General features: G+C 41.2%; 1 protein-coding gene across 1 annotated transcript in view; it reads right to left on the bottom strand.

The window, feature by feature from the left end:
- USH2A (usherin) overlaps nucleotides 1-15,736 on the bottom strand; it is a 452,818-nt gene that overhangs the window by 85,243 nt on the left and 351,839 nt on the right. Inside the window, exons 52-56 of the mRNA XM_060273280.1 lie at nucleotides 13,061-13,284; nucleotides 11,015-11,225; nucleotides 10,733-10,930; nucleotides 8,985-9,139; nucleotides 7,950-8,148 (exon numbers count right to left, since the gene is read on the bottom strand). Coding sequence (XP_060129263.1) covers nucleotides 7,950-8,148; nucleotides 8,985-9,139; nucleotides 10,733-10,930; nucleotides 11,015-11,225; nucleotides 13,061-13,284 — 987 coding nt within the window. The remainder of the gene's footprint in view (nucleotides 1-7,949; nucleotides 8,149-8,984; nucleotides 9,140-10,732; nucleotides 10,931-11,014; nucleotides 11,226-13,060; nucleotides 13,285-15,736) is intronic.

Genomic DNA, 15,736 nt, shown 5'->3' with positions numbered 1-15,736 from the left:
CCAACCTCCTGTGAACTCCAACAGTGAATTTGAGGCTTTCCGTAAACCCAGAAACAGAATACAAGACAAAAGCCTTTTTCATGTTGTTAGTTCTCTAGCAGTACGTATTCAAAGGCATACCACATACTGTATTTATTTATTTATTTAGTTTGGATTTGGATTTGACATCCTGCTTTATCACTACCTGAAGGAGTCTCAAAGCAGCTAACAATATCTTTTCCCCTTCCTCTCCCACAACAAACACTCTGTGAGGTGAGTGGGGCTGAGAGACTTCAAAGAAGTGTGACTAGCCCAAGGTCACCCAGCAGCTGCATGTGGAGGAGCGGAGGCGAGAACCCGGTTCCCCAGATTACAAGTCTACCGCTCTTAACCACTACACCACACTGGCTCCCTTAGTGATAGTTAATGGCCACTTTTTCAGTCCCCGCTTTTAAAGCTGTCCTGGAGATTGCCACATCTTGCTAGTAATGAATGCCATCAGCGAGTTATATTTTGTGATCGTATAAAGCTACACATATATCAACTCTTAGTTCCAGGGTCTAGCAGGATTTTAAACAGAACTTGCTGTTGTATTTTATACTCATTAACTGTGCTTTGGAATCCATTCCAAAAATATAACCTCTTCCCCCAGTCAGTATCAGTTTTATAAGCCATTTCCTATTTCTCTATCCTTAACTTACAATTACCTCCCATGGCTCCACCTTTATATTTATCTGCATTCCTCTACCACAAAATATTTCAAGACCCAACTGCATCTTTGAAAATGGGTTATAAATATGTAAATATGGATTCATTCTAATGCATAAGTCTCGAAACGCAATATCAAGGAGGGGAAAGACACCAGATTTCCTCCTTTTACGAGCACAGAAACCACTATTAGACTTCTGTTCACATTTTGTATTTTTCCTCTAATCTTCCTTGTCCTTGTCAGTGATGGGTCCCGCTCTTTCTTATCTCTTCTTCTCTACCCTTTGCAAAATGTTTTCATTAAACTAGTATTGTAAGTACTTTAAGAAAAACAATGCAATTCTATGACAAGGGGAGAAAAAATCCTTTGGGCAGAACCCTTTGTCTAAAAACGGTTAGATTACAGCTTCATTGTTGTTGTGGATTTCAAAATGGTCATACATACAGAGCAGCAATACACAACAGGCCCATCGGAAGGGAAATACAGTGAATGAATGAATGAATGACACCCAAGGCTTCAAGCTGCTTGCAAACTGAACAAGATGCAAAGCTTTGAAAAATAGAGGAGTCAGAGAGACAGTCTGGATTGTAACCTAATCATGAACTCAAAGAGAAGTGTGGTGGTGGTGGAAATCTCTATATACTTAGCATAAAAGCAAACGAGCAAAAACGATAGTTGCAGGCTAGAAAGGGAAAGACATGGATGGGAGCCAAACTTTTAACAGTATTTCATGATAGAAAAGATTACTGTGGCAACAGATTATTTCAACTCCCCTAAAGGGAGTCATGTTCATTCACTTTTAAAAGTAAATATTTATTAGAAAGCACTATTTATTTACAACCATTTAGTACAGACTGGGGAAAATGGTGTAAAAAAGAAGACTGTATGGGTGTTTTTTTCATTAATATTGTCCTAACGTCATAGATGGGAGAGAGATGAATCTGGGGGGCAGCCCATGATCACCTCAACCATATGCAGGAGAAAAAAGTTTAAAATGTGGGTTCTTTCCACTCATAAATATCACCACTTTGCTTTTCATTTGAGTCCTCTTTCAGGATAAGGCTTGCCTCTTTAGGAATTGTTTTGGAATGACTTGGAAGTTTGAATTAGCAAAAGCTGTTAAAAACAGAGTTGTCCTGCCTGTGTATCTTTTCTCAAAGGACCACAAACAGACCAATGGATGGCCAATTCTGCCAAAATGTTTGCTGAATGTACTCCTCCATGGGCACAATTCCAAAATCCATCTGGAATTTGCAAAGAAGGCTGAGTGAAAATTTTGCAATATATAAATAAATACAAATAAGCAGCATTTCTTGAAGACTGCATATTCATTTGAACAATAAATTGGAAGAAAACATTGTGCATGCACAGGAGACGTTTTCTTCTGTATTTTCACTCGCTCTTGCTCTCTGCTTGGGTTCAGATATAACACGAATTCATGGTTTAGTATCAGAAGCCAAAGCAAGCCTCCAGCTCATATGCTCCTCTGGCATGACCATAAAAATGAAATAAGAAGTTTCATGTCTAAATGAGCACACACATACCCTTCTTTCTTTTTAAAGTACTGCTGCCATATCCTCAAACTGTTTTGTAAATGAGTGAGTTTAGAAAGAAATTTGGTAGTTCAGGAAGAATCTGAAGATGAAAATTAATAATGTAGGTGTGAGGGCAAAAACCATACATTTATCTCTTCAAATATCAGGCCTTGTCAAGTCCCAGTCTAAAACAAAGGCACGAGTTTGCTGTTCTCATGATATTGTTGCATCAGTTTGCATATATTATTCCAGCCCAGGCATCCACAAGTTTGCCCAATTTACAAATTTACTACAGTGAAACCTTGCATGAGAAGTGCCTGCATTGTTGCCACTGTTTTTGTTTAAAGAATATTGTTCATTAGATGACTAATAAATGGAAATAACAACAAACAAACAAACAAACAAACAAACAAACAAATGGGTGATATAACCCACAAAAGCTTGTGCCACAAGATTAATCTTTAAGGTGCTACAGGAATTCTTGTTCTTTTTGCACAACAGACAGCTATCCCTTGGGAATTTCCACTTTTGTGAAATTCTCTAACCATTTCAGTCACAAAATATTCTGTACAACATATAAAATATGTTCAATGAAAAGTATGTCCGTGGGTGCTTGCCTGTTATGAAATAACTTTAGTAAATTGGAGAGAGGAATCTTTTCAGAAATTCCATTATTCTGGAAGCATCTGAGATGCAAAAACAGACTGGGGAAAATGAATTCCTGTTCTTGCTGCTGAAGAGGGCAGTCTTAGCTTTCTTTTAATAGAATGCCCCCTAATTATTTTAGTCTCCCTCCCCATCCCCCCCCCGCTTGCATTAGCAGGACCATTTGTAAAGGAGTAGTAACACAAAGTGAAACAATGCCATAACTGTCATCCAAATTGTTCTGTACAGAGTACTGGAAGTGTTCACTAATAAATGATATAAAAAGGTCTTTTATTGACAAGCTGCCATAGGCTGTTTGCATTAGAGAATATGAGAAGATGATGGCTGGTGCCCCTCGCTCCCAGTGGCATTCTACTCCATGCGATAGCAGAAAATGCTTCAGTTTACTTAAAGCATTGATAACACCTCTAAATAATTAACTGAGGACTTCCTGTCTTCAATTACTTAATGCTTTTTTTAACATCTTGAGAGGATTATAAGCAATTTATGGATTTCACATGACGAGCACATTCACCGCTATTCCCACAAAGCATTTACGGGATCATGTTTCCAAAGCTTTGATGTAATTAAAAATAAGCAGCGAGACAATGGTGCTGTGGCAAGGTGCAAGCCTCCTCATCTGCAATTTGTAAGGCACTCGGATTGAAAGTCTCAGGGAACGCTAATGCTACAGCTTCATTAACGTTCAACTGTTGCTCTGGGAACAGTAGAGGTTTTTTGAAGATGAGAAAAATCAAAACACAGGTCCACAGGGGCCTGAAACGATGGCCAGTTCAAACATCTGAGATATGTGAAATAAGTACAGTTGTTTTAGTGAACACCATGAATTTAGAGTGTAGTAATTATCACATTGAAAAAAGCACTATTCCACCTTGAGGTGGAATAAAAGGCACTCTTGCCTTGCTCAGTAAGGAGATGTTCTTGCTGAATACAAAAAAAAAGCCATTGGAAGAGTGGGGTTGTTTTAATTAAAGCTGTAGACAACAGAAATATTCATTGGCAATTGCTTTGGCAATTTTACTTCAGGACAAAGAAAATTCCTAGTCCAGGCCAGCATGGCAAACAGCAACAAGAAGTGGATTTTTGCCTTTCATGCTTTGCTTTTAAGGTTGTCAGAAGCATAGATAGCTCAGTCGGTGGACTGTGAGACTCTTAATCTCAGGGTCGTAGGTTCAAGTCCAACAATGGGTAAAAGATTCCTGCATTGCAGGAAGCTGGACAGATGACTCTCCTGGTCCCTTCCAACTCTCTAATTCTATGATATTGCCAACCACCATTGGGAACTAACTGCTAGACTACATGGATCTTTCGTTTCATCCAGTGCGGCTCTGTCTAGTATTTTAAAGCCATCACTTAACACTGGAAATTAATTAATTAATTAATTAATTGGTTTGATTTATATCATGCTATTCATTTTCATGATCCCAGGGAAGGTAGCAATGATTTAAAAGCTGTAACAACAACAACGAAAAATTATCTAACAATTAGGGGGGGGGGAATGTAAAACAGCAGGTGACAGCCATTATCAATAGTTTCCGCAGCAAATACCAAATCATTCCCCAACAACATTAGAGGCACGGATGCATCCAACGGAATATCCCTCATCAGCCCCCACAAAAAAGCCCAAGAGAATAAAAATGTTTTAATTGGCATCAGAAGTTGGCTAAACATGACATTTCAACACTAGACTAACAATGCAACGTTAACAGAAGTGTACTGTGAATGTACTGCTGCTGCTGCTACAAGTACTACTCCTACTAGGCAGATTATGTAATATAGGGAGAACAGTAAATGTGTTTCTCCAATGACAAATTAAGACTGTTTGTCCCTGGACCAACATCTCAGGATGTGCCCGACAGTTTTGCTTCATCAAAGGAATTTGGAAATCATAACAAAACATTTTTTTTAAAAAAAGAACCTCACATGTATCCAGTGCTTTTTTCTAAAAAAATGTTTAGGCTTATGTACTCTTATTTTCCTACTCATATTGAAATACTGCCCCTCAATGAGGCCAAACTTAGATTCACAAAATGTTTAGGGGTAAGCATACTACTGCATCCCCCCAGAAAAAAGCACTGCATGTATCAGTAATTTCAGATATTTATATGCCACTTGATATTCTTCAATGTCAACAGTATGGCTGTGTGTGTGTGTGTGTGTGTGTGTGTGTGTGTACATACACACCCACACACCCACACTGTCCACAGGGAAATCACAGATGTCCACTGCAGGTATGTAATACAAGCAGCATCCAGAGGTAAAGGATGCACCACCGATAACCTGACATCTATAAGCACAAAACGTTAGCAACAAACAAAACCCCAACTATACATACAGATGTAAAAGAATGGAAACTGGGGAGGGGCTGATGGCAGTATCAAATCTTATGTTTCACATCCCAATTTGGAATGAGATTAAGAGCATAATAAATCATATCGTTCTAGGAGAGAGAGAGAGAGAAAGAAAACAGGTATTCAATTTCATTGGGACACATAGCACCGTAAGGAGGAAATGTGATTATTTTAATCTCATGTTCAAAACCTTCTACTATCCCTCAGCAGCAGCAGCAGAAGAAGAAGAGGAGGAGTTTGGATTTGATATCAGTGTTTACAAACACTGTTTACAACAGTGTTTGCCCGCAATCCCCATTTCAGCAGCACTTCAGGATATGATTTTGGGTGATAAACTCAACATGGTTTTGGCATGGTTCACCATGGAAACACATGCTGATTTTGCCACATAAAGCCCTCATAGAGCCCTCATAGAGCCAGTGTGGTGTAGTGGTTAAGAGCGGTAGACTCGTAATCTGGGGTACTGGGTTCGCGTTCTTGCTCCTCCACATGCAGCTGCTGGGTGACCTTGGGCTAGTCACACTTCTCTGAAGTCTCTTAGCCCCACTCACCTCACAGAGTGTTTGTTGTGGGGAGGAAGGGGAAGGAGAATGTTAGCCGCGTTGAGACTCCTTTGGGTAGTGTTATTGCTTACACCCCAATTCTACACATTACATGATGTAAGCGAAATATCACAGAAAAAGTTATTAGATGGCAGAGTGGAATGTACCACATCAGATTGTAATTTCAGGAATCATGTTTTTGAATGCCTTCCTACACACACACATACAGCCCAATTCCCTGCAAGAAGAATGCAGCATGGAGTGAAAAAGCTGGGCAGAAAATGTCTCCCAGCTATGCTAGATTTTCCACTTGCAAGGATTTAAAAGTGTAGCAGTGCTATGAAGCAGGCAACCTCCACCTGGATTCTGAAATTGTACCATCTTGAGCCAGACATCTTGGCTTGAGCCAGACATCTTGGCTTGAGCCAGACATCTTGGCTTGAGCCAGACATCTTGGCTTGAGCCAGACATCTTGGCTTGAGCCAGACATCTTGGAGAGTGAAGTCAAATGGGCCTTAGAAAGCACTGCTAATAACAAGGCCAGTGGAAGTGATGATATTCCAGCTGAACTATTTAAAATTTTAAAAGATGATGCTGTTAAGGTGCTACACCCAATATGCCAGCAAGTTTGGAAAACTCAGCAATGGCCAGAGGATTGGAGAAGATCAGTCTACATCCCAATTCCAAAGAAGGGCAGTGCCAAAGAATGCTCCAACTACCGCACAATTGCCCTCATTTCACACGCTAGCAAGGTTATGCTTAAAATTCTACAAGGCAGGCTTAGGCAGTATGTGGACCGAGAACTCCCAGAAGTGCAAGCTGGATTTCGAAAGGGCAGAGGAACCAGAGACCAAATAGCAAACATGCGCTGGATTATGGAGAAAGCTAGAGAGTTCCAGAAAAACGTCTACTTCTGCTTCATTGACTATGCAAAAGCCTTTGACTGTGTCGACCACAGCAAACTATGGCAAGTTCTTAAAGAAATGGGAGTGCCTGATCACCTCATCTGTCTCCTTAGAAATCTCTACGTGGGACAAGAAGCTACAGTTAGAACTGGATATGGAACAACTGATTGGTTCAAAATTGGGAAAGGAGTACGACAAGGTTGTATATTGTCTCCCTGCTTATTTAACTTATATGCAGAATTCATCATGCGAAAGGCTGGACTAGATGAATCCCAAGCAGGAATTAAGATTGCCGGAAGAAATATCAACAACCTCAGATATGCAGATGACACAACCTTGATGGCAGAAAGTGAGGAGGAATTAAAGAACCTTTTAATGAGGGTGAAAGAGGAGAGCGCAAAATATGGTCTGAAGCTCAACATCAAAAAAACCAAGATCATGGCCACTGGTCCCATCACCTCCTGGCAAATAGAAGGGGAAGAAATGGAGGCAGTGAGAGATTTTACTTTCTTGGGCTCCTTGATCACTGCAGATGGTGACAGCAGTCACGAAATTAAAAGACGCCTGCTTCTTGGGAGAAAAGCAATGACAAACCTAGACAGCATCTTAAAAAGCAGAGACATCACCTTGCCGACAAAGGTCCGTATAGTTAAAGCTATGGTTTTCCCAGTAGTGATGTATGGAAGTGAGAGCTGGACCATAAAGAAGGCTGATCGCCGAAGAATTGATGCTTTTGAATTATGGTGCTGGAGGAGACTCTTGAGAGTCCCATGGACTGCTAGAAGATCAAACCTATCCATTCTTAAGGAAATCAGCCCTGAGTGCTCCCTGGAAGGACAGATCGTGAAGCTGAGGCTCCAATACTTTGGCCACCTCATGAGAAGAGAAGAATCCTTGGAAAAGACCCTGATGTTGGGAAAGATTGAGGGCACTAGGAGAAGGGGACGACAGAGGACAAGATGGTTGGACAGTGTTCTCGAAGCTACGAACATGAGTTTGACCAAACTACGGGAGGCAGTGGAAGACAGGAGTGCCTGGCGTGCTATGGTCCATGGGGTCACGAAGAGTCGGACACGACTAAACGACTAAACAACAACACTCTGGCACCTCAGGAATCCACTACATCGTTCTATGTGGGCAAGCCAAACCCGTCATTTCCTCAAAGGGGCTTACCATCAAAAATACCTAGGATTGCAACCTTTAAAAAGTCTGAATGCTAAATAACCGGTGAGCATTTTGCTTACAGAGCTTTCTATCGTTACCTGATACTGTATGCTGCATCTTGCCTGCAGTGTCCGTATATATAAGACCTTTCCCCATTTGACTGATCTGGTATTCTCGGATGATACCATTTGGCTTCCTGGGTGCCATCCAGCTCAAACGCAATGCCACTGCACTCAAAGCTGTAACTGTTGGTGGCTGAACAGTCTCTGGGACTCCTTGGACAGTGACTGCAACTACCTGAACACACATGAATTAGACAGCAATTTATTGTAATAGTACAGAAGATACCTTGATCAATGAGAATGTCACTTCTAGTTTAAAATGTTGTTGTTTGCTCTGGCATATCATTACCATGGCCCTGTAGTACGTTACTTTTCTCCCCTTGGTTTATTCCACACACACCCCGGCAAAATCTGACCTTGAATATGTTTACGCATGAGTCTAGGTGTACAATTTATCAAAGCAGATTCACAACATTTTGTCTTCAGTGCATAGCGCCAGGCAAGAGGAAAATCTGGAGAGCAGGCTGCCTTGCCATGGAACTCTTGATAACACCCTTCCATATGGTTCATCAGTGTCTCTGCATTTTAACAGCCTCATTTCTTTGGGCTTTTTATCGCCAGTAAACATTGGCATAAACTTTGACGCCACTGCTCCCCTTGCCACTTGCTGGGGTGCCATTTGAAAGAGTTGCTGGCCCTTCCTCAGCTTCCTATAGATTACTTCCTCTCCTGGCTGGCAGAGGGCCACTCATACATCAGCTGGTAAGAGAAGTGTTAGGCACCCTCTGCCGGCTGCTGCAGACTGTAAACTATTGCGTGGTGGAAGGGAGGGGCAGCAAAGGGCCCCTGCCTGGTGCTTCCAGCTGAAGGAACAGATTGACCCAAAGGGAATGAGAAGAAACTTAGAAACACTGACAATGAAGAGAATATGTACACAGCAGAAAAAATAACAAGTAAATCATATCTGGAAGGGCCTTTATGGATAACCAATGCTGAAGCTTCCTTGTCCAAATATATTGTTGTAGAACCTCCCCACAGCTGCTCCCACCCTCCAGTGAAGAATTAACCCACCTTGCTACTGTCCGCACAACCAGCAACAGTGCATGCACGCAGCTGATATGAATATTCCTGATATGGTTGAATACCACCAGTGTCTGCGAAACTCAGCTCCTTTCCTCTGAAACGCTCAATCCCATTTCGGAGAATAATGTAATGAATGATGATACCTTGTCATAAGGGGGAAGGGGGGAAATAATGTTTTTGGATTAAAGATATATCGGGAATTCATGGGACAAACTATTTTCACAAAATATTATAAGGGATTCAGTAAGAAAGAGTCGTGCCTGGCAGCAGCTTGCAATCAAGGATAGTACTAAATTGTGGGCAGGGTGTGAGGGAGGAGAGAAGAAAAGTTAAAACAGGTACAAATCCAATTAGAAAGTGAAATTAAGGACATCCCAGCCTTGTTCAAACATAACATGAAACTATGGCTTAGTGCAGTCTTCCTCAACCTTGGCCCTCCAGATGTTTTGAGACTACAATTCCTATCATCCCTGACCACTGTTCCTGCTAGTTTGGGATCATGGGAGTTGTAGGCCAAAAACATCTGGAGGGCCAAGGTTGAGGAAGCCTGGCTTAGTGTTACATGAACAAGATGGGGTCATGCACTCCTTCCATCCTTTTCCTCCTTCAGTATGGCTGTAAGGAGAAGGAAAGTTTTTGCTGCAGTTTGGAGCTACAGCCAAACCTGGACATGCTGTGGTTGGTCTTGAGTACAGTTTACTGAAACAAGAGGGCTTCAAACCATGGTTTATGAAGATGGTTTGTTTCAATAAGCAAGGGATGAGCCACAGTGTAAAGTTGGGACAAAATACTTAATTACATTACAATATATCACTCATATAACACTAAATCACCATTTAACATTGAATTGAATGAGGCCAGTGTGAAAGTCTTGTCAATTTGAACATGGCACCCTCAAGAGAGAGGTTTCCTGTGAGCAAGTCTGAAAGCAAACCAAATCTAAAAATGCCTCTTGCATCAAATCATGTGGGTTCAAACATACTTTTTTCTAATGCAGCACATGACGATACTGAACAGTATCGTTAGTTGCTGCAGTGTTGCCATACGACCGGTATTTCGCACTTGCAAACAGCATCTGGGTGGGAATCGTTGGACGTATGGCAGCCCATGTCAGGAGTGCAGTTTTTGGCAAATTTCATTTTTAAAAAAATAGCTCAAAAACACGGGTTTTTAATTGCATTTTTTTGGGGGGGGGGGGAGCTCAACAACCTTTCAATTTTTTTGAAATATGGCAACCCTATTGTACAAACTGTTCACTTTAAATTATCAATCAGCAAGTCATGACAATAAGCATGTATAGCATTATTGGAGTGTCCTGCAGAAGTTATGTGTGATAAATCTTCACCATATCAGCCTGACACTTTTTTGCTGAGGGCTGTCTAGCTGCTAATGGAAGACATATATGAAATGCAGGTTTAATATCTCTGGAATCATGACAAATACATGGGTGATGAACTTAAGCAAAGCACTTATTATTCTATAGCAAGCCCATTGGGCACTGAGGGGAGGGTGTGGCTCGGTGACAGAGCATCTGCCTTGCATGCAGAAGGTCCCATGTTCAAACTTGGGCATCTCCAGGTAGGGCTGGGAGAGACCCCTGTCCGAAACTCTGGAGAGCCACTACCCATAGGTGAAGGCAATGCTAAGCTGGTGGACCAATGTTTTAACTTGGCATACGGGGAGCTTCCTATGTTCAACTCCATAATCAGATCATACAATAGTTTTTATCAGAATACCATTTGGTTGCCGAGGTTCTTTCCAGCTTAGAAATATTATGTCTTCACGGTTATCTACTTTGGTCCACTGGGGTGGACTTACACCTTCAGGTACATCTTGTTTAGTAGTAGCACTGCCAATTTCACTTAATCCTCTTCCGTATTTGTTCCATGTGGCTACTCTGTATTCATATGTGACATGAGGTTCCAGTTTCAGATCTATAAAGAGAAAACATTGTCAAAAGACAACCAACTTGGACATTTACCAAATGTTGCCAAGAAAGTAGATGAGACATGGTTTACCTGTGAACGAATACTGAGTTGGACCTCCAGTGTAGACCTTCTCCTCCAAAGTTGGGCATATGCCTCCATCTCCTTTCTTCTCTGTATTATCCCAGTAACTCTTTATCCAAGCACAAATGTGAGCATGTTTGTCGAAGTCACATCGCCCACAGTATGCTGTTGCTTCCATGGATATAGGGCACAGAGTGCTAGCTTTGCATTCTTCTTTTACCTACAAAACCAGTTCCCAAGCTTTTTAGTCCATGTAAAAATGATTTAATCCAACACATACACCTTGCTTTCTCTTACACACATTCAAAGGCACCCCACAATACTAATTCTCATGCAGCCTTTCAGAGTCAAGCAAGGACCTTATTTTATGTTCCCAGGCTTTTTAGTAATTTAAATCTTGCTGCATGTTTTCCACTGCTTTTATGATATTGTGGCTATTAGTTTCTAATGGGTTGTTTCCATAGTTTGTCTTCCACACATAGAAATACCCCTTACATCCAGTGAAGAGATCCTGCTAGTATGGGGGTGGCATATTTTCATAATTATCCCCTGCCCACCCAACACCCTTACCTTGCAGCCCCAAGCAGCATCTCCCAAATTGTTCTGGCACAGGTGACAGTGGGAGATGCAAGGGGAGAGAGGAAAGTGGCAAAAGTCACCTTACCTCCTCTAGCAGTATGAATGAAGTCTGATTCAAACCCTATGGTTTTTGTATTTACATTTTAATTACAGTATTCTTTTTGCAAATTGCCAAGGGAATGTTATTATTCGGGGGTATAAAAGTATTGATAAAACACAAATAAATTACTACTCTGGTTTCTAGATCAGTGTAGTCTGCACTCACACCCAAACTGCATCCATCACCACAATCTAAATCCTTATTTTTTTTACAACTGAAGAGTCCTCCTTCACAGTGTGACTAGTGAGAATACAAGGGAAGCACATGCATTTTCCTAAAATGATACTGATCCACAGATCTTGTTCAAAATTCTTTTTTTAACCCCAAAAGAATTAGCACATGACATTCTGATGTTGTGTGGAAAGCAAGGCACCCAAAATACAACAATTCTGTTGCACAGTTCTAACATATAAGCCTATGTGGAGCCCCTCCCCCATTTTCCCAGTCATGCAGTGCTATGCTTCTTAAATTGTAGTCAATGGTGCATTTTTAGCTTGTCTCCAAGACTAAGACAAAAATAGAGGAACTACTGAAATAATTGAATCAATACTGAATCACAGTGTTTCATCTCATAACACAGAGCATACCCATAACTATAGTGTCTACTCAGCACCTACCAGTGCTTGACCCTTCTTGTTCACCCCACACACCCAGCTGAATCAACGTAATGCCAACTGGTTCCCCCTCTCTGTCAAAGAACTCTTGGAACAGTAGCTTTGGGAAGGAGCTGACTAATGAGCATAGGAAGCTTCCTTGTACAGACTCAGACAATTGGCCATCTAGTTCAGTATTGTCTACAATGACTGGCAGCAGGTTTCCATCTTTTTAGGCAACCCTACCTGCCGAAGTCAAGGACTGAATCTGGGAACTTTTGTACGCAAAACAGATGCCTACCACTGGACTGCAGCAGATGAAATTGAGCTTTAATTTGGAAGCCTTCTAAGTGGCCTCCTATGTAGCAGCCATCACATAAAATGAAATTAGGGATCTGCAAAAATACGATAGTAGTCTTAAGACTATACAAAGTAGTGCCAGCAGGAATTAAGAACTGGCAACACAACTGAAGGTAGTTACACACACACACACACACACACACACAACCTAGCCCAGTTGGAATACTAACTTTCAGCCCTTGGACTAATCTGAAGTGCTGAGCAACACATCACAAGAAGCAGCTAATCATTATTAATTCCTTTAGAATTCACTGCAATAACATCAATCATGGCAAACTCATTCGGTATTAATATGGATGTAATGTGAAAATGAATAATGCACACAGGAGTTTTTATATTCCTATTTTACAAAAATAGTTATGAACAATGTATTTCTCTTTCTATTGTCAAATCAGAACCACCAAGAGGTTTTCTATCAATTACCTTCATCATCATTCCAGCTGAAATCCTGTCAGAGCAAACATATTTCAAAGGATTATATCCAAGTCCATTACAACATTCCTCGCTCTTTGGAATAAGTTCAGCCTCACAGCATTTTAATGGCACTTGGTCATTCTCTTTAATGTGGGCTTTAGACTCACCACTGGAAGCTGAGCAGCATATGGTACTTGACATATTCACATATTCATGTCCACAACAGAACATTCCTGCAACAATAAAACATTATATATGAATGCGAAAAGGGGAGAAAGTGGGGGAAAGTACGGAGAATGCTATAAAATACAGCATAAAAATGTCTGAATGAGGCAGCTACTGATACAAGGGAAAAGGTAACTAAAGTGGTACTTAATTTTGAATTTAAGATGACTAAACTGGTAAAGCCTTTGTTCAGAAGCTATTCCCAGTGATAAGGAAAGGCCTCTGCTTGCATACACACTACAGAAAGAAGCTGCTAACATCTGCAGTGCACAACTACTTATGCCACATGGTGTGAATGTTTGACATTTCAAAACAAAATGTAGTGATGACTGGCCTCTAAACCAGTTTCTTCACTCCTGTGGAAAAAACAAACAAGAAAATAGGTTTTGTTCTAGAAATGAGTGAATTGTGTCAAATTGCTGTGAACCTGCTTCCATGTTAATAAACATTCTGATGGTGAGAAAGAAAGAGAAATAAGAGAGGAGAGAAGATGGGTGGGAATTGGCAATGAGTAGAAGGGCACAAGGAGAAGGGGACGACAGAGGACAAGGTGGTTGGACAGTGTTCTTGAAGCTACCAACATGAGTCTGACCAAACTGCGGGAGGCAGTGCAAGACAGGAGTGCCTGGCGTGCTCTGGTCCATGGGGTCACAAAGAGTCGGACACGACTAAACGACTAAACAACAAAAGAAGGTTAAACTGGAGAGAAGCTGGTGATAGGAGGACAGCAGAGATTTAGAGGTCAAGAACATCTGGTGGGAAGGAGTCGTAGGTCAACTGCAGAGCACATGTAGAAGATCCCAGGTTTAATCTCAGGTTCAAAAGAATCAGGTAGCAGGTGATAGGAAGCAGCTCTGTCTGTCTGAGACTGGAGAGTCGCTGCCCATTGGAGCACATAGATAATACTGGACTAGATGGTAAAATAATTTTAATCGGAATACGCAGTTCCCAGTTCCCAAAGCTTTGCTAGGAAAATGGTACCTGCAGAAAGCCCCACCCACCCCACCCCACCTGTCTGTCCCTCTCCAAAGTAGACAGGAGTCAGGGGTTTGAATGAAGATTGTGCCAGGGTGCTGTCTGTGACTCTACTACAGCAGAGACTTCTTGGAGTGATACCACCTGGCTTCCCTGGGGCAGCTGTGTTCCATAAGATGAAGCAGGATACTATCAAGAAATAAATCCTGGGATATTAGTGCATGTTTAGTAACCTCTGAACAGTAAACTGGATGAGCATACATTTCATAGAGAGGCTCTCTTAAGATCATTATACTGCAAGGACCACGCTAGCTGGGGCTATAGCACAGGGTATAATTAGCTGAATGCATACAACCGAAGAATTTTTGTTCATGGGGTTAGTTACGATAGTAAATGGTTTCATGTCAGGGTCAAATTTTTAAAGTAGAACTGTTCAATCTTACAAACATGCAGTGCCAAGCAGAGATGATTTATTTATGAGAGGACCAAATCCATCCTCCTATTCTGCCCGCCAGTTGGATTCTATTATGAAAGTTTAATATTAAACATGAAGCACTCAGTATTGCACTGACAATAGTGACAGCAGGGTGTTGTGCAAGTGAATTGTTCCAGACTTATCCTCCCTTTTCAGCCTCTGCCTTATGATACAGTTCTGTGGATCTAACAGCTTTGTGTAGTAGCATAATATCACACCCACCGATGGGTTATCAAGACCAACAAAGCAGCACAGTCCTAGCAATAATCTTGCATGCAGCATCCACCCCCCTACCCTAGCACATGCCACAGGACACAGCAGTGTCTGTTTGCAGCAATCATTGAGTCTCATATGTTCAGAGGCTACGCCTAACCATGTGATAATGAGTTGAAGTTTAACGTTACCTTCCTGTCCCCCAGTTGCATCACGTATTGTTTTGGATAGTGTGCGTGTTTTTGTTTTGTTTTTAAGCAAAGGCAAATGTTTTAGCTCAGAGCCACTATTGGCAAGCAAAGTAAAATGTTGATGATTAACCACTTTTGTTCTAGGGGAGAAAAAGAAAGGCACATTCTTTCACCAAGAGTCTCATCTTTGTTTCACTGAATTAAATTTTTCAGCCAAGATTTCACTCACATAACAAGAAGTGACTCCCTTTCTAGTTTCTTTGGTAAACCATTACTTCTTTAATTATTATCAACCTTGTTCCAGCGTGATAAATTGCTAATTACTTAATACCCTAATCAGCGTTCATTCTTTGCACAGATAAACTGTGACAGCGCCATTAATTTAAATAGTAATTTCACTTAATGGCCAGAACGGCACACCAGATTTTTATGCAGCATTTTCTGAAGACTGCATCCATCACTGCAATATTCTGACATAAAGATGTCTGACGTGCACTAACTCACTTAGGGAGAGCAGATGTTGCCGAGCAGAGTTGGGTAGTAATTCCCATAGTGCATCACTTCAGCATGAATGAGCTACAAATTCAGGAATAGACATTCCTCTGA

Source organism: Zootoca vivipara, chromosome 3 (assembly GCF_963506605.1).
Source record: "Zootoca vivipara chromosome 3, rZooViv1.1, whole genome shotgun sequence".
NCBI classification, from domain to species: Eukaryota; Metazoa; Chordata; class Lepidosauria; order Squamata; family Lacertidae; genus Zootoca; species Zootoca vivipara.
The sequence above is the reverse complement of the archived record's forward strand: the minus strand, read 5'-3'. Positions and strand labels throughout refer to the sequence as shown.